We start from the raw sequence: 18805 nt of genomic DNA on the forward strand, positions 1-18805 counted from the left end.
GAATCTCTGAACAGCTTGGTGCCGAATGCTGTAAACAGTCGTCAGAAGAAGCCACTGGACACAAGTGGTAGCACACATGCAAAGGACACCTAGGAATGACTGTCTATATCCTGAATTTTCCAAATCTCAAGGGAAGATTAACCCTCTGGTCACTGTACTGGTCACAGGAGAGACGGGGAGATGGAGGGGAACAAATCAATTTGTCTTTGTTTTATTATCAGGAAACCTTTAATAAGCAAACACATCCAGCAAATTTAAAATGAAGATCTGGGGGAGGAAAACCTCTTGCTTAACAAAATATTCTTCATCAGTCTGGCATCTTGTTTACTATTTCATGACACTTTACATTCAGTATAATTATATCTGCTCTGAAGACTTCATTAACCTACATTTTCCCCAATGAATGTGCTTTAATTACTGGTTGCTTGGTCATTTTGGATGAGAAGACCCCATTTCTCAGACTCAGCAAGAGCTGAATATTTCACACACTGCGTTTTATATTAGTATCATAACATAGTGAAAGCTCATAATTTAGTAGCAGAGGGCCTGGTAACCATGGAAACAATGTATAGAGAGAGATACACCCCAAACTACGGATTACTTTCAGTGCTAAACACTCTGATCAAATAATTCAATTAAAAGAATGTTATGTCAAAGTCCAGCCCTATGCATTGTGCTGCCCAAGGCCAAATTCAGTACGTAAGCACCCTCAGTTCTCTGTCCATTCTATCGCTTCCCTTTAAAACAGGTACTGAGCTATCAGAGAAAGGTTTTTTGTATTAAGCTTTCTATTATGTAGAAGGATTTTTTAACATACTCTCTGTCTTTCTTGCATTTCTTTTCTTCTCTTTCCATTCCCCTGTCCTTCATTTCAGCTTTTCATTTTGCTGCCTATTTTGGTAGACAATTTCTCCCATCTTTTTCACTGTTCATTCTCACTCAGTCTTACTTGTCTATGGTTTCTATTAGAAACAAACAAATAATATTAATACTATATTAAAAAGAATTGAGTTTCACTGACATGATACCATTAACTAATATGTACACATACATTTATGTCCAGAGACATACATCTATTCACACAACAGGAATTTTTAAAATTCCTATTGGCAAAGACATACGTAAAATATCTAGTAATAATCACCATTAGGATATACTGTACTATTTATAGTACCAAGGACCTTTGTGACTCTACAGATATTTTCTCATCTGTTGACTTATGAATCCTTCAGTAAAATTACACATCCTGACCAACAAAAATACTGGCAAGAAACAACAAAAATACTGGCAAGAAACTATCAGCAAACATGCAAAAAGAAATGAAAACCACACACCACAGCTGCAACCTTACTATGGCTGTGATTTCATTATATTAAAATATGACATAAGAAAAGCACTGTGAAAAAAAATCAACTAAAATGTATTGCATTTACATTGGTGACCTCTACTCTCAGAATCCCAGTCCACACCAGAATGGCCTTCAAGACAATTTAAATGTAAATATTTGAAAACATTTGTATTAAAATGTAATAATATATTTTCTTATTATTAATATTGTCTGGGATTGCAGATGTGTGTCTGCACACATTTTACACATTGTAAAAGCCTTCAGTACTACTTTCTCCTCATTTTCTCTCTTCCATGTATACTCTTTTCCCTCTCTATTTAAATTTATATCATACTTACCCTTCCAAAGAAGCGTTCTAATCAACAATCGTATTATGGTTTGCATCCAAGTATAACAAATACCTGTGCACCATAGAAAGATATTTGTTTTTGCTTTAAATGTGTAAATGACTGTAAGAGTTCATTAAATAATGGCATATGATTTGTTGAACACACTATACCATCTAAAATTTAGGAAAATTGTGGTTAAAACAGTACCCAAATCATGGTTTCATGACAACTCTGCTTTGCTCTTCTTGTTGAGATGATGCCATCAGTGCTCCTCAGCTTGCACCAAACCTTCTATTCCTCCACGATTTGTATATTAACATTCTTGTTGCTCTCATTTTTTATTACATTTAGAAGAGAAGGCATCCAGTTCGACAAAGAATTCTGCTTGACTGAATGAATCTTGCTCATATAGCCCCAATCCTGCAAACTGCTGTGTGTATGATCAGGAGTCTGCCAGCACAGAGCAGCTTCCAGGAGCTAGTTTTACTCAGTGACCAGAATTTTTCATGGAGCTCAACATTCTCCCTTCCAACAGAGAGAGTCAGGCAGAAAGGATGGTTACTACAAGAGCTGTGATGGAACAGACGGTCAGGTACCCACCAGGGAATACTGAAGTATGGCCAAGAGGAACCATGTACAAGATCTAGCTATTATTTACTAAATATTCTTATGGAAGTTTAACAAAGTGGTTGACAGAACAAATTATTTTCTTCCATAAATATTAAAATAGAGAGAGAAATTCTATGCTGAATTTTACAAAAAAAATTCAGTGTAATGTAACTTTGCATTTTCTGTGTATACATTTTTATGTATTTTTTTAATTTCCTTTAGAACTGTCTCAAAAGATTTTTTTTTTTTTTACTGAATTTAGTATATTTTTTTATTTTTTACTGCCCTCTTATGGCTTGCAACTTTAGGGAAAAAATGATTTTCCTTAGGTCAAATTTAACTTAAAGAGCCACTTTCCATTTAGAACACAGTTCATTTTAAAAAAAAAAAAACAGAGATAAATGTAGTTTCAGGTAGTACACTGCCCCTGAGCACCAGTGCCGATTCTTGTGGTTTTACATCACTTTACTCTCTTTTTAAAATTGTTTTTCTCTCCCTTGCTGCTGTGTGAAAGAGTAATATAAAGAAAGGTAAAGGTAAATAAATAATCAATTATTAGAAAAATAGCAATAAAAGGTTGGATATGGGGTACAGGTAACATCATCCCCTAATACAAATTTGATCTCAAAGTCAAATGCCTACAAAAGAAGGGCCCATTAGGTAAGTGCATATTTGTCCAATTTCTCTTGAGAGGAAGTACGCATGCCATGCATCTGTTTTTTTTTTAAATGGTTTGTCCCCTATCCAGTACCGAGGCAAAACTGAACCTTGTTTTGTCCAGTATCACAGATAGGGCATGCTATTTTGATGAGCACGCACTGCTTTCCCCTCTCACCAGTGTGACCTTGCACACCACACAAGTATGAGATCGTGCCAGCAGGGGCGGAAGAGCATGCTCTTCAAAATGGTGTGCTCCATGCAGTGTGACACTGCATGCATATCAGCGGAGGTGGAGTCACACAGGCAAGTGTGGGCCCACACTGTTCCCGAAAGTACCAGAATGTCTGGTACTCTGGGCATGCATGAGTGGCCACCCTAAGAGGAAGGGTTTGAGGAACACAGCCTGGGGCAATGGACCTCTGGACATTTCATTGGATGCAGTGGTGCCAGGGGAAGTCAAGATTTTAATCTTTACAAGGTAGTTTCCAGATATCCTTTTGATGTAGTTAACATTGTTTAATATGTTTAATAAAGTTGCAGCCAGCTGACTCTACTTTGTTTCCAGTCTTTACTGCCTAACTGCTGTGTCCTCTACAAATCAGGAGTGTCTAACTAGACAGAAAACTAATTAAATATGCTGCATGGGGAAGATATTCCAAAATTATTGTAGAAATATCCTGTAAGGCAACATGCAGCGGCACTAAAAAACCAGCCCAAATGTGATTAGACTGCAGTGTGTGCTATCAAAACTCAGTAGGACCAGCAACTCGATGAATGCTCAAAATAAAGTTTTTATAAAATTCACCCATTTTTTTTTAAGTGATACCAATTCCCACTAATTTACAATACTGAACCATTCAAAGAAAGCAGGGTTTGATTTAAGCAGAAAATGATTATAAATATTAAAGTATCAAAATGATTATCAATGATACATTGTTTAATAAGGACAAACAATAAAATTATGTTGCAAGACTTATTAATGGAATTCGGTGGGAGATCCTGACCCAGTGCTTCCTGCTCCAGTACCAGCCCCAAACTTCCATGGGGCAAACAGGGCACCAGAAATTCTGCTACTGGTTTGTATGACAATTGGTACTCTATAACCAAGTCTAAACTGATAAACTTCCATGCCAAAGACGCAAGCAATTATTTTGAAGACAGTCTAGATGTGTTTTGCCAATGATATTTCAAAAATGCAGAAGCAAAAACCTGTATACAAATGCAAGTTTCATCTACTGGAAAAAAACACTCTCATTATAAAGCTGTTCTTACCAGACTCCAATAACTTCATAAATGCTAGTGTTTGTGCTGTTTAAGGCAAATACTGTAGACTCAGTCTCACAGTGTTCCCAAAATACTGTTTTTGTTATTAATTTATTTTCAGTTTTGAAGTGTTACACGTTGTCAGGAACATAGTCTCCCTTGTGGTCTGCTCCTGCTGTTTCTATTCAATTCCAATCTTGTAAATTTAGGAATGCAACCTCTCCAGCGGTCCCATGTAAACTGATTACTTACAAAATTATTTCCAAAGAGATACTAACATCAGTGATGATTAATTTGCAGGATGGTGTATGCAATGACGCTTATGAGAGTGGGTTCATCAGTGATGCTAGAGCATTGACAGTAGCAAGTAAAATGTTTCTGGGCAAGAATGAGGGAAAGAATTCATAATAACTGGTTTACAGAGATAAGACAGAAATCAAAGGAGCATTGACTGAATCCTGGCTGGGAAAATGAACCCTGGCTGGGAAAAAAAATGGAATTCTTGGGTCCTCACCTTCCTTTGATGGAAAAACAATCCTGTAATTCACATTACTCAAATGTTAATTATATCCACAAAAAAGTTATTGTATTGCATCTATATGCACAGTGCAGGGGTGCACTGCACAAGTGCTAAATAGTTATGGACTGTTTATCAAGGAACAGGATCTTTCTAGCTGCAACTGTGTGGTGCAAGCAGCAACTGATCAGAGACTCGTCCCCCAGTTAGCCACTTGTTCCCCTGGAAGCTAAAAATGAAGTTTTCCACTTGCTTTGGTCCATTTCAATGTCCTAATTGTGTTTGTACAGTAATGGAAAAATTTGGTTTCACTTTTCAATTCTATATGCTATTCCAGATGTGTTCATTTACAGTTGGCTTTTGCCTTGTGCATGGGTAGTTTTTGCTTTACTATTTGCTTTTGTTTCACGTTTGGGTGACTGTAAGATGGGATCCACTTGCAATTATTCCTAAGTGTCATGTATCCCAATATCCCTGAAAACCCTGAATTAAAAGGCATATGAGAATGTATTAAAACAGTATCTGCAGACTATTCTGCATTGGTAACCTCTTCCATCACTAAGCTTACACTAGGTAAGGTTGTCAGAAGTGCCTAAACAACTTGCAAATCTAACTCCTATTTTCAAAAGTCACTTCGGAGCCTAAGTCCCAGTGACTTTCAGTGAGACTTATGCTCCTAAGGGCCAGATTTTCAAAGGTATTTAGGAGTCTAAAGATTTAGATACGTGCCTACTGGGATATTTAGAAGTACTTGGGCACCTAACTCACATTCATTTAAATGGGAGTTAAGTGCCTAGGTGCTTTTGAAAACTCCACTAGCTGTCTAGCTGCATCTTTAGGTGCCTATATAACCTTGAAAATCTGGCCCTAGGTGCCTAAGTCACTTTTGAAATAGGGTCTCAGGTTCTTCAGAACCAGTTATGAATTTCTGAACATTTCTTATAGACCTCATCAGTTCTTGACCATGTAACTCTTTAAGTTTTGAAGTTTTTCTTATTCTTTATTTTTGCTCCATTTTATATTGTACATTCAATTTCAAAAATTCTAAAGTTTGCTGCCACCCTTTGCAGCTGAGGCTTTGTGTACATTTCACCTGCCATTTTCTAATATTTATTATTTTTGTTTCTTTATTCACATACAATAGCTTTTTTAAAATAATGCATTAATTGCTAGATCTTACATATTGGCCGTGAGACTATATACTAGCCCGCTTTGCTTTAAACAGCTCCCATTTTCCCTTTTTCTCCCACACCAGATTTCTTCTACCAAGGTGAAGACCTTCTGAAGTCCTTTTCCCTTTATTTACTTAGGCTCTGAGTCATACTGATTCTATTCCATTGGTCCTCCACTATAGGACCTATAAAAAAATTACTACGCTTAAAATTAATTCAAATTGACTTGAATACTGCATCATGGATTGGAAAGTGGGTCAAGGACTATAAACTGAGAACTTGTTTAACATCTTCAATGCCTGATGTCCTCTATTCTTTTTCACCTCTCTCCACTGTAAGTCAATGATGCCTGTTCTGGGCTATCACCTGGTTTCTGATCTCTCTTCAGGTCTATCTGTCCCTGTCCTTTGTGTTCTTGACCAAATTATGTCTCTGGTAAACTGGCTCTCAGGATCAGCAGCTTTTTCTTGAAAGGCTCCCAAAGCTGACTGGGAATTGATTGCAGATGGCAGAACAGCAGCAGTGTTCACCTAGAAAGTGCCACTAGCTCATAAACAGCAGCATACTTCTCAGCATAATCTCCCTATCCACTCAAGGTAGCTTACCTAAAGAAAAATGAATAAACAAACCTAAAATTAGAGGGAGACAGACAACTCAAGGACACAATGAGAGATGATCACAGAGTCAGCACCAGGTGCACCCTGTCTAGGGATACTGGGCAACCCTGGTAAAATAAGGGTTAATTTGGCTTAGGCTATGCTAGCAAACACATAGCCCTACAATGAATTACATTTAACTTGGTTATGCAAAACATGCCCCCCCAAATGCACCTTTATTGAGGGGAAAGGGAGAGAAAGAAGATACAATAAATAAAAGAGGCTTTGTTCTATTTTTTATATAAACGTTATGTATGGGTAAAAACTCTGCCATAGCAGTAAAATAAGAGTTTTATTTATTTACTGTCTTGCTTATCAAAAGCACCCAGGAGCTGAATAATTACAAGAGTCATATAGAGATCACATCCCATTGGTTGCGCTTGTCTATTTGTTGTATGAGAGATGATTTCCTTTGATTTCTAGAGTGCTGGGCTACCAAAGTCAGATTTCCAGTATTCAGGTGCCTACATCATTGCTTGTTAGAATCACAGCACAGTAACGCCTCTTAAAAAACACATAAGCACATACTCTGAATAGGTGCCAAATGTGAATTTCTCACAAGGAGGGAAAACGGCTCACATGATAGATCTATTGTAAGACCTCACAAAAAGAATGAAGCCTATGCCTATTACAATCAAACATTCATTGGAAGTCATTTCAAGTGTGCATGACTTACTATTTGCAGTATTTTACTCATAAAAAACCAGACACCAGTTTATTTAATTAATATTTCAGTTAATAAGTTTAACTAAAGAATATTATTGGCAAATCAGCTAATAAACATTTAACTAAATAGCCCAAGTCTCCCAGATGCTTAGTGCCCTCAACTTACATTAGAGTGTTAATGCTTTGTAGACTCAAGCATATTTTGCCAGTCATGTTTTATATTAAGAATACATTTATAAATAGTTTAGAAAGGTTAGTACATGATTAAGAGATGTTGTCTGTGGCAAGTTATCAGTAGCTGGGCATAAGCACATTAGCAGACGAATACACATAAGAATGGCCATAGTGGGTCAGACCAATGGTCCATCTAGCCCAGTATCCTGTCTTCCGACAGTGGCCAATGCCAGGTGCTTCAGAGGGAATGAGCAGAAGAGGCACCGAGTGATCCATCCCTTCATCTGCTCCCAGCTTCTGGCAGTCAGAGGCTAGGGACACCTTGTCCCTAAGAGCCATTCTAAGTTTAAGAGCCATTCATGGACCTATCATCCATCTACTTATCTAATATTTTTTGAATCCCGTTACAGTTTTGGCCTTCACAACATCCCCTGGCAATGACCTCCACAGGTTCACTGTGTGTTGTGTGAAATACTTATGTTAATTTTAAGAACAGCAGTCCATAAATTTCATTGGGTAACACCTTTTTCTTGTTATATGAAGGAGTAAATAACATTTCCTTATTCAGTTTCTCAACACCAGTCATGATTTATAGACCTCTATCATATCCTGTCTTAGTCATCTCTTTTCCAAGCTGAAAAGTTCCAGTCTTTTTAATTTCTCCTTGTATAGAAGCTATTCCATACTCTTAATCATTTTTATTGTCCTTCTCCATACCTTTTCCAATTCTAATATATCTTTTTTGAGACAGGATGACCAGAACTGCAAGCAGTATTCAGTGTGTGGGCATATCATGGATTATATAGTGGCATTATTATATTTACTACCTATTATCTACCCCTTTTCTAATAATTCCTAACTTTCTGTTAGCTTTTTTGACTGGCACTGCAAGTTGAGCAGATGTTTTCAGAGAAATATCCACAGTGTCTGCCAGATCTCTTTCTTGAGTGGTAGCAGCTAATTAAGATCCCATCATTTTGTATGTACAGTTGTTTTCATACAGTATGTATGTTTTCCTATGTGCACTGCTTTGCATTTGTCAACATTGAATTTCATCTGCCATTTTGTTACCCAGTCACCAAGAAAGTGTTATAGATGGTCATAAACTATCAATATCAGCCACCTTTTGACCTGTTGGATTTTTTTTTAAATTAACCATTTATTAACACTATTAGTTTATAAATGGTTAATATATTATTATTTATAAATGTATTGTTAATATAAAGTGTGACCATTTTTCCTCCTTTTTTTGGAGGGGTTCAAAATTTGAAATATTTTAAATCTGTAATTCACGTATTTCCGGCAGGTTCATGATCAAGAGCATATCATTAAAACTTCCTTGTGCTTGCAGCAAACTTTATAGTTTGCAGCAAACTTTAATTGCTGACAAACTGTTTTCAAATTACATGTTTAGTGGTAAAATGCCCAACATGGACAGACAGAATGAATATATTTTTGAGGAAAGTAATGATGTTTTGAAAGAAAGCAGTCTCTCCATACTTCTCTGCAATAATATTGACCTAGGCTTGGATTTTTTCCCCTCAGTTCTGGCCATGCCTTAAATCTGCATTTCACGTAAGTTCCTACCTTGTACCCTGTACTGATGTTATGATAGGACCCAGGATTGCTGATCCACGGTAGGCCAAAGAGGAGACCTCACTTTTCTCATAATGAATAGTCAAAACAAATGAACATTAGCTTCATCTACTTCTGGCAGCTGATGCCCAACCCATTACCCTTTCTTTTTATGTTGGCACATGTCTTTGTGCTGTAGCTGTCTTGAGAAATGCATAACTAGATTTTCATTTCTACATTATCAACACCCATCATGAACAAACAAACACACACAGTAACCCAGTTCAAAAAATTGTATACTGCACAGTAAAACCTAAAGGATGAAATAATACATATAATCTATCAAAGGCTTTTCATATGCCATCATTCATTTCAATAGTCTCCCTTTAGTAAAATATTACTGATGAACATAGAATATAGAAGAAATTTAAAGAGTAAAAAAATGTATATTTTAAATGAGTTAAAGCTACTGAAAAGGTGGCATTTGTTATCCAAATTCGGGACATATGATCATTTTGTATTTTGTAGACAACCCAGATTTTTTTGCACATATGAAAGATAGTGACTTTTGAAGGACACTGAAATATCTTCTGAGACCATGAAGCAGTTGTTTTAAGTTTTTACCTTATTTACAACTTTACTTATGTGGCATTATAACATTAGCACCTTTTCTTATCCCTGGTAAAATGGTTCTTACAAAAGGCTGTAAGAAAATTAAAAAAAAAAATCCCAAGTGATATATTTTACCATTACATATAACCCCACATAAGCAAGAAAAAAAGAAGCATAACAAAAGAAACTCTAAAACATTCCCCACATCTTTTTCTGTCTGCAACACCAACTTTATCTGTCTACAGACTTAGCCTCAAAACAACACTAGATGTCATTTTAAATGTGAAACACCGGTATTCATAGTCCAACGGGAAAAAATCCAATCTAGATAGGATAAAATGTAAACGGGATCTTGAGTAGGAAAGACCTAATACTGCAAAATAAATTTATGCTGGAGAAAGTACAATTGTACATGGAAGCAAATGAAAATATTAACTGGAGTTTTAAACAGTTCTCAAATGTATAAAATAAATCCTATTTCATGATGCAGACCACAAGTACAGTAGCTGATCCCAGCAGAGACTCAAGAGCAATAGAAGAACCTATTCTTTTTGAAAGCTGAATGCTGTTTTTCCTCATTTTCTTGGGTTAACCTGTGTTTTATAACAACAGTGCAGAATTCTGTCTGTTGGTAAACATAAAAGATTATAATTTCACAGCTAAAGAAGCAGGCTTGGTATTGTGTGTGCACGGCAGGCATTTTATTTAAGTCTGAGATAAATAATTTGGGTCAAATCCCCAAATGCCTTATTAGGAAAGAGGAAACATGCCACCATGTTACGAATGTCTCAAAAAAATTATAGATGCGCCAGAAGGAATACTGAGTTCATAAGAGTTGGTTCCAGCAGAGCCACGAATATAAACTGTTCCCACCTGTGCCAGGCCCTATTGCTACTGGGTCTGTCTAGGTGTAATGAACAGCAAGTATTCTGTTGGAACATCCTCTGTATTTGCAACAAGAGGCAGAACTAACCATTCCAATTTGCATCACAGTAGGCAGGCAATATCTGCTGCAGGTATTTTTTTTCTGCAGTTTCTCTTTCCTGTACATAAGCAGAAATGTCACTCACTTACCTGAGACTTCTGCACCCACATTAGTGAGTTCAGTGATTCAGGACAGAGCCCTTTGTACATGTTTTTAATCAGTGCTTGACAAATAATAATAATTTCCTTCTAAAAAATTAAATTACTGTGCACCCCCTGAAACTAATATTTAAAATACACCCTAGAAGAATGCACAGCAAAAATAACATCTCAATGATGAGCTGCCTTATTCTTAAAAAAAAAAAAAAAAAGCATTTCTGAGTTAAATTCAATTATATAACAAGGGAGAAACATATGCAAAACATACCTAGCAGCACTTATACCGTATTTAATCCTCACCTCAAATTTCTGTCTGAGTTCTACATTTCCATCATCATCAGCCTCTGGAATTGGGACATTGTAGTATTCACCTTCTTCTTGGTTAAGCAACTTGTACCTGTGGAACACATGGAGGCGGGATGACGGGCCAAATTAATTTTACTTCTCATTAAAATATATTTAGTATCGTATATGTGGCCTGTCTGAAAATATAGGATGAAATCCCATCCCTACTGAAGTCAATGGCATCATTCCCAGTCATGTCAATAGGGCCAGAATTTCAACCACTGTCACAATAGTGTAGTAAAACTATTTTATAAGGTTTAAAGTGGACATGTAATTCATTAAATAAGACAAGGACCCGACAAGATGTTGTTTTGTAAAATCAGTTACTATGTGTTTCTGAGCAGGGTTATATTAATCATGATATATTTACTGTTATAGGCTTGCATATTCAAGATCAATACAACGCCCACACTGCCAAATTCTGCTCTCCGAATTGAGTTTGCAGCACTGGATGGTTGCAGGAGTTTCACAGACAAATTCAAATGCAGGTTTTTGCTTTTAGTATTTTAATTTTGGGCGGATTATTTATAATTTAAATGCTCCATGTTTAATTTAATGATCCATGAATTTAAAAACAGGAAATTACGAAAAAGCATAAGGAATGTCTTGGGGTTAAAAATATTGCTATGTAACTTTTTAAAACTTCCTAGGGCACCTCTTACCATCCACACGCTGGTATTTTCATAAGCTCTGACACCCCAAATGAAAGAGATCCCATGAAATCATTTCTAGTCGTTCGATCCCAGTCCCAAACTTCTATAGATAACCGTCGATCTTTGTCTGTAGGTTTCAATTTACTACAGAAAGGGGAGGAAAAAATTAGAAAAAAGTAGACATGCTTTAAGTTTTCAAAAGTACAACTCAATAAACCACACGGTGCTACATAGATAACATAGTATTACAAAAGGATTTAACTCACAATGTAAATGACTCATTCCAATGTGGGTTTAGAGTGGAACGGATGGTTTTTGTTTTTTGTTTACTTTCATTCTTCGGATCAGGGATAAGTTTCAGCTTCACATATGGATCTGAAAGTCCATTTGGATCCATAGGGATTAAGTTTTTTGCTTCTCGTACTGCAAATGTAAAATGTATAATGTATTATTAATCTAGTCATAGAAGAGAAATAGCATAATGCTATTTATATAGGACTACAAAACATTAACAACAAAAGAATAACATTAAGTCACAGAAAAGAAAAATGTAAATTACTGATTTTAAGCATATTAGAAAATAAAACTAAAAAATCCCCAAGCAGATCCACTAATGAGATCAGGTTAGTGGACAAAACTTTGACTGCTGTGCAGGGGCGGCTCTAGGAATTTCGCCGCCCCAAGCACGGCGGCACGCGGCAGGGGGCGCACTGGTGGTCGCCGGTCCCGCGGCTCCGGTGGAGCATCCACAGGCACGCCTGCGGGAGGTCCACCGGAGCCGTCTGCCGCCCTCCCAGCAGCAGGCCGCCCCAAGCACGCACTTGGCGCACTGGGGTCTGGAGCCGGCCCTGCTGCTGTGGGCTGAGATTCATTTCCAGATATTTGCTTCTGCCCTGAGCATGGCAGGAAGAAATGGTCAGTTAGTTAGACAATGCATATAAAACACTGGCACACCACAAAGGTTATTTTCTGCCCATGGTATGATTGTTCAGCAACCAAATCCAATACAAAGACCTTCTAAGTTGGTAACTATTCTATGTGCCTTTATTAACTTGGACCTATAGCAGCTCTGTATTACATTTTGCTGCACTTGCAAAAATGAATAAAAGGAGAATTTAAGAAGTCTGGGAACACAGCAAACAGATGTATTGTTTGTTCAATTTCTGAATCACAAGACCCATTCAGCAGCCTACAAGAGTAGGATAGCTTTGCAAATGTTGGTACCTTGACTACAAAAAGATGTTAAGTTGCTGTCACGAAACAGAAGGACTGAGAAGAGTGGTTTTTTTTAATTCTGTAAGTTTGAAATTGGTTCATATACAACAGAAGGAGATCTTGGATATACTGTAACTGATTTAAGTTGAGAAGCCATTCTAAATGCAACTGGGTAAGCCATTTTGCTTAATGTACTTTTAAAGTCATCTATGTGCTCAATTATATAACCACAGGGCTGTTTATTTTGGTGCTTATATAGCCTGTTAACAGGGCCACACAGGTACCTGAATTGCAAACAACAGATTTCACAAGGTATGTGTTGCATTGTGGGTAAGCTGTACACACTTTTTTATAATTTATTATTGGAGAACATAGAATGTTAAACTCTCTACAGACTATATCTTCATGAAAATGTTGGATGGAGCCACAACAAGAACGTGAACAGGCACATCAGAAACTTAAAACAAGGTTACTATGCTGTTTTAATTCTCTCAAGTTGCACATGAAAGTTGTAGTGGCTTCCAATTTTATGATATTGGGGGGGGACGACCACAAATGTGCCCGTTTTGTACTTTCTAGATTCTGAATCAACACTCCATATGGTATTGATCCCAAACAGGTGTGTGAGACAGATGAGAACAGTCTACAGTCTGCACATGTCGACATTCAAGTTGGGGGTCTCACAAGGCCATACCCTGAGAGGTGTCAAGCAACTGCTGACATCAATGGGAACTGATGCATTCATCAGAGGCTCAGCACACCCAGATTTTGGTCCACCTGCGACTGCATCAGCAGCAAGCATTAAACAAACAGTCCAGCAGCCACAGCAGAGGAGTGCTTTAAATTGATGAGCAAATGTATTAACTGAAATTCTCCCCTGTGCAGAGAACCTTCACAAGTCCTATGTGCCATGAAAGTCATGCTATTTTGAGTATCAGAGGGGTAGCCGTGTTAGTCTGGTTCTGTAGAAGCAGCAAAGAATCCTGTGGCACCTTATAGACTAACAGACGTTTTGCAGCATGAGCTTTCGTGGGTGAATACCCACTTCTTCGGATGCAAGTGGTGGAAATTTCCTGGGGCAGGTATATATAAGCAAGCAAGAAGCAAGCTAGAGATAACGAGGTTAGATCAATCAGGGTGGATGAGGCCCTGTTCTAGCAGTTGAGGTGTGAAAACCAAGGGAGGAGAAACTGGTTCTGTAATTGGCAAGCCATTCACAGTCTTTGTTTAGTCCTGAGCTGATGGTGTCAAATTTGCAGATGAACTGGAGCTCAGCAGTTTCTCTTTGAAGTCTGGTCCTAAAGTTTTTTTGCTGTAGGATGGCCACCTTAAGATCTGCTATTGTGTGGCCAGGGAGGTTGAAGTGTTCTCCTACAGGTTTTTGTATATTGCCATTCCTAATGTCTGATTTGTGTCCATTTATCCTTTTCCTTAGAGACTGTCCAGTTTGGCCGATGTACATAGCAGAGGGGCATTGCTGGCATATGATGGCATATATTACATTGGTGGAAGTGCAGGTGAATGAACCGGTGATGATGTGGCTGATCTGGTTTGGTCCTGTGATGGTGTTGCTGGTGTAGATATGTGGGCAGAGTTGGCATCGAGGTTTGTTGCATGGATTGGTTCCTGAGCTAGAGTTACTATGGTGCGGTGTGCAGTTGCTGGTGAGAATATGCTTCAGGTTGGCAGGTTGTCTGTGGGCGAGAACTGGTCTGCCACCCAAGGCCTGTGAAAGTGTGGGATCATTGTCCAGGATGGGTTGTAGATCCCTGATGATGCGTTGTAGGGGTTTTAGCTGGGGACTGTATGTGATGGCCAGTGGAGTCCTGTTGGTTTCTTTCTTGGGTTTGTCTTCCAGTAGGAGGCTTCTGGGTACACGTCTGGCTCTGTTGATCTGTTTCCTTATTTCCTCGTGTGGGTACTGTAGTCTTGAGAATGCTTGGTGGAGATTTTCTAGGTGTTGGTCTCTGTCTGCGGGGTTAGAGCAGATACGGTTGTACCTCAGTGCTTGGCTGTAGACAATGGATCTTGTGGTGTGTCCGGGATGGAAGCTGGAGGCGTGAAGGTAGGCATAGCGGTCGGTAGGTTTTCGGTATAGGGTGGTGTTGATGTGACCATCACTTATTTGCACCGTGGTGTCTAGGAAGTGGACCTCCCGTGTAGATTGGTCCAGGCTGAGGTTGATGGAGGGGTGGAAGCTGTTGAAATCGTGGTGGAATTTTTCCAGAGTCTCCTTCCCATGGGTCCAGATGATGAAGATGTCATCGATGTAGCGTAGGTAGAGAAGGGGCGTGAGTGGACGGGAGCTGAGGAAGCGTTGTTCCAGGTCGGCCATAAAAATATTGGCATATTGTGGGGCCATACGGGTGCCCATAGCGGTGCCACTGATCTGGAGATATATATTGTCAGCAAATTTGAAATAGTTGTGTGTGAGGATAAAGCCACAGAGCTCAGCAACCAGGTGTGCTGTGGCATCATCAGGGATACTGTTCCTGACAGCTTGTATTCCATCAGTATGTGGGATGTTTGTGTAGAGAGCCTCTACATCCATGGTGGCCAGGATGGTGTTTTCTGGAAGGTCACCAATGCATTGTAGTTTCCTCAGGAAATCAGTGGTGTCACAGAGATAGCTGGGAGTGCTGGTAGCATAGGGTCTGAGTAGAGAGTCTACATATCCAGACAGTCCTTCAGTGAGAGTTCCAATGCCCGAGATGATGGGGCGTCCAGGATTTCCGGGTTTGTGGATCTTGGGTAGTAGATAGAATAACCCTGGTCGGGGCTCTAAGGGTATGTTGATTAGTTCTGGTGTTAGTGTAGGGAGTGTCCTGAGTAGATGGTGCAGTTTCTTAGTGTATTCCTCAGTGGGATCTGAGGGAAGTAGCCTGTAAAATTTAGTATTGGAGAGTTGTCTGGCGGCCTCCTTTTGGTAGTCAGACCTGTTCATGATGACAACAGCACCTCCTTTATCAGCCTCTTTGATTATAATGTCAGGATGGTTTCTGAGGCTGTGGATGGCATTGCGTTCTGCACGACTTAGGTTGTGAGGCAGGCGATGTTGTTTTTCCACAATTTCTGCCTGTGCACGTCGGCGGAAGCATTCAATGTATAGGTCCAGACTGTCATTTCGACCCAAAGGAAAAAGGACTGTAAGCTGTCTAAACTCCTACCTGCCACATGGGGCCACAACCGTGGTACCCCTAACCCACCCAGCAATATCGTCAATCTATCCAACCACACGCTCAGCCCAGAAGAACAGTCTGTCCTATCTCGGGGACTCTCTTTCTGCCCTGCCACCCCCACCAATATGATACAGTTCTGCGGTGATCTGGAAGCCTACTTTCGCCGTCTCCGACTCAAAGAATTCTTTCAGGACAACACTGAACAGCGCACGGATACACAGTTACCCTCCCACCAACAGCACAAGAAGAAGAACTCCACATGGACTCCTCCTCCGAAGGGCTGTGAGCGGCCAAGAACAGCTAAGGGTACAGCGGTGTTCTGGCCTTGGCTGCTTCTTCTGAGTCTGTCCCTTGGGGCGGCAAGGGAGGCTGGCGTAGAGCTTTTCTGCCAGTGGTACACCAGCGGAGGGCACTCCTGAGTGCACGGGGGGGCAAGAGGAGAGGAAGGGAGCAACTGCTTTTAAGACACTGGAACAGCCTAAAGGGGCCTCAGGGTAATGGAGACTTTTGCCTCAAAACTATTAACCCTTATTTCTCGTTTTAAATTTCTAAATGCAGTCCGTCTGCTTTCAGTGCAGCAGAACATTCCATTTCCAAGCTCTGCCATATGCACAACAGCATTCCTATCTGATTTCTTCTGAACTAGGGGGAATTGAAAACGCAGCGAAATTTTAAAAGGAAATTGCCAGCTGTCACCAGAGACAATCATTTAAATTAAAAAGAGCTATTCCTCTCCAACGTCACTGGAGCAGCATACCAGTTGGGTTTAAAACAAATTTTCTGACCTGGAAAATCATCCATTTAATGCTAAATGAAATGCCAACTGATAGAGTCTAAGGTACTGGCTTTAGCGGATACCCATGTTTAAGATGAAATATAGTAATACTTCTACAGGGAAATATTGGTAACTGCAAAATCACTACAGCATCAAGTTGATAAATGATTGTTGCTGAAGTTTTTCCTTATGTTCTATTGATTTATTAAAGGGAACAAAGTCTAATATTTGTAACAGAAATGGGGTTCCTCCCCCCTTTTCAGAATCTGCACTGAGCAAAAAAAGCAAAACAGGAATACTTATTTTTCAAAACTAAATCCAGAGTGTTCTGGGGTTTTGGTCCTACTTTAACTGAACTCCCAGTTTTTGGGATGTAGTTTTTGGATATACAAGGCTGTTTCTTACCCATCCCTAACATACAGCACTTCTTACAACAGCATTATAGGGACACAGTCAACTTAAAAATCTGACCCCTGACTTTGAACTTATTGTTGTTACAGTTGAAACGTAAAATACTAAAAATGAAAGAAGTTAGTGAAGAGAGGGCGGGATATTTTCTCCCCCATTTTGTCTGTATATTTGACAATTCTTTTTATTTGTTTCCCCAGTGTAGTCAGGAAGAGTGAATTTCACCCCTGTGTACAGGGATTACATATGACCTATGCAACACCAAGATGCTATTTGAGGGTTTAAGTGAGACTTTATATGCCTGGTGATGGCTCTCTCTGCTCAGGGGTGAATTTCAACCTCAGTCAGTTTCCTTTGTATGAGCCTTTTTAAACAGCAGAAGAAAGGGGGGGGAACCCCAAAAAAGCCCAGATTTCTGAGTGTCAAATTTGAGACCTCTTAAAACAGCCTAATTTTCAGAGAGCTGCTGCTCAGCACTTTTTAGATATCTGGCCCCTTGAAGGAATTTCAAGTTTGGCACCTGAAATTACTAATCATTTTGGAAAATAGCAAAACGCAATTGTAAAATATCAGTAATTGGCACAACAGAGGTAGCACACGTAGTTGCGGACACAATATAATAAATAATAATAGGAGATATACCAATCTCCTAGAACTGGAAGGGACCTTGAAATCTCATCAAGTCCAGCCCCTGCCTTCACTAGTAGGACCAAGTACTGACTTTTGCCCCAGATCCGTAAGTGGCCCCCTCAGGGATTGAACTCACAACCCTGGGTTTAGCAGGCCAATGCTCAAATCACTATTACTTTGACTTCCTTTAAAAAAAATGGACTAGATTTTAAGCTGACAGTCTCCTTTTAAGACTGAAATAATGAAAATTGTCTGATAAGCAAAAGCATCCCCAAGAATCTCAAAGCCGCAATACTGTAAATGGATCCAGAAAAATGGAGACTCAAAAGGGACTGGCTCTTGTGTTTAGAAATTACCTAGGCCATAGCGGGCGCTATAGTAAATAAATACATCAGTAAATAATACTTACAACAAGCACAAAGGCCCAAGGTAGTCAACAAATAAAAATGATGATTCAGAGAAGCTAAGTGACGTGCAAAAGTTACACACTGATTCAATAGCAAATCTGGGAATACAACCCCAGAATCCTGACTCTCAATTCTTGCTATAAAATGAAAAAAACCAAGTACCTTCTACGGAGCCAGAATCTACACCACAACCTAAGCATTGCACTGCTCCCTTTCTCCTTTCTTTTGTTTTGAGTAACAACCTCTTGATCAAAATGGGGGAGTGAATAGTTGCTACACAGCTGATGTTGAGAACTGCATTTACAACTTCATCTGTTTTTGACTTGAACAGTCAAATTTTGTTCCAAAATTTGGCATGACACTCTTCAAAGTACACTGAATTTTCATGTAATTAAAAAAATCACTAACTTTTCCAGCAACATTTTAAAATTGTCCCTTATTTGAAACTTTGCCCTCAGAGCCTTATGGTGTATGTGGTGGGGTTTTTTGTTTGGTATTTTTTTTTTTCATTACTCTAGCGGAATCAACA

General features: G+C 39.1%; 1 protein-coding gene across 5 annotated transcripts in view; it reads right to left on the bottom strand.

The window, feature by feature from the left end:
• The window catches only part of PRKCA (protein kinase C alpha), a 285848-nt gene that overhangs the window by 51326 nt on the left and 215717 nt on the right, over positions 1–18805 (bottom strand). For all 5 annotated transcript variants that reach the window (XM_044982463.1, XM_044982467.1, XM_044982464.1 and 2 more), the window contains 3 exons: positions 11929–12085; positions 11672–11806; positions 10965–11061 (listed from right to left, as the gene is read on the bottom strand). In XM_044982463.1, coding sequence (XP_044838398.1) covers positions 10965–11061; positions 11672–11806; positions 11929–12085 — 389 coding nt within the window. The remainder of the gene's footprint in view (positions 1–10964; positions 11062–11671; positions 11807–11928; positions 12086–18805) is intronic.

The sequence above is a fragment of the Mauremys mutica genome, chromosome 12 (assembly GCF_020497125.1).
Source record: "Mauremys mutica isolate MM-2020 ecotype Southern chromosome 12, ASM2049712v1, whole genome shotgun sequence".
In the NCBI taxonomy this organism is placed as follows: domain Eukaryota; kingdom Metazoa; phylum Chordata; order Testudines; family Geoemydidae; genus Mauremys; species Mauremys mutica.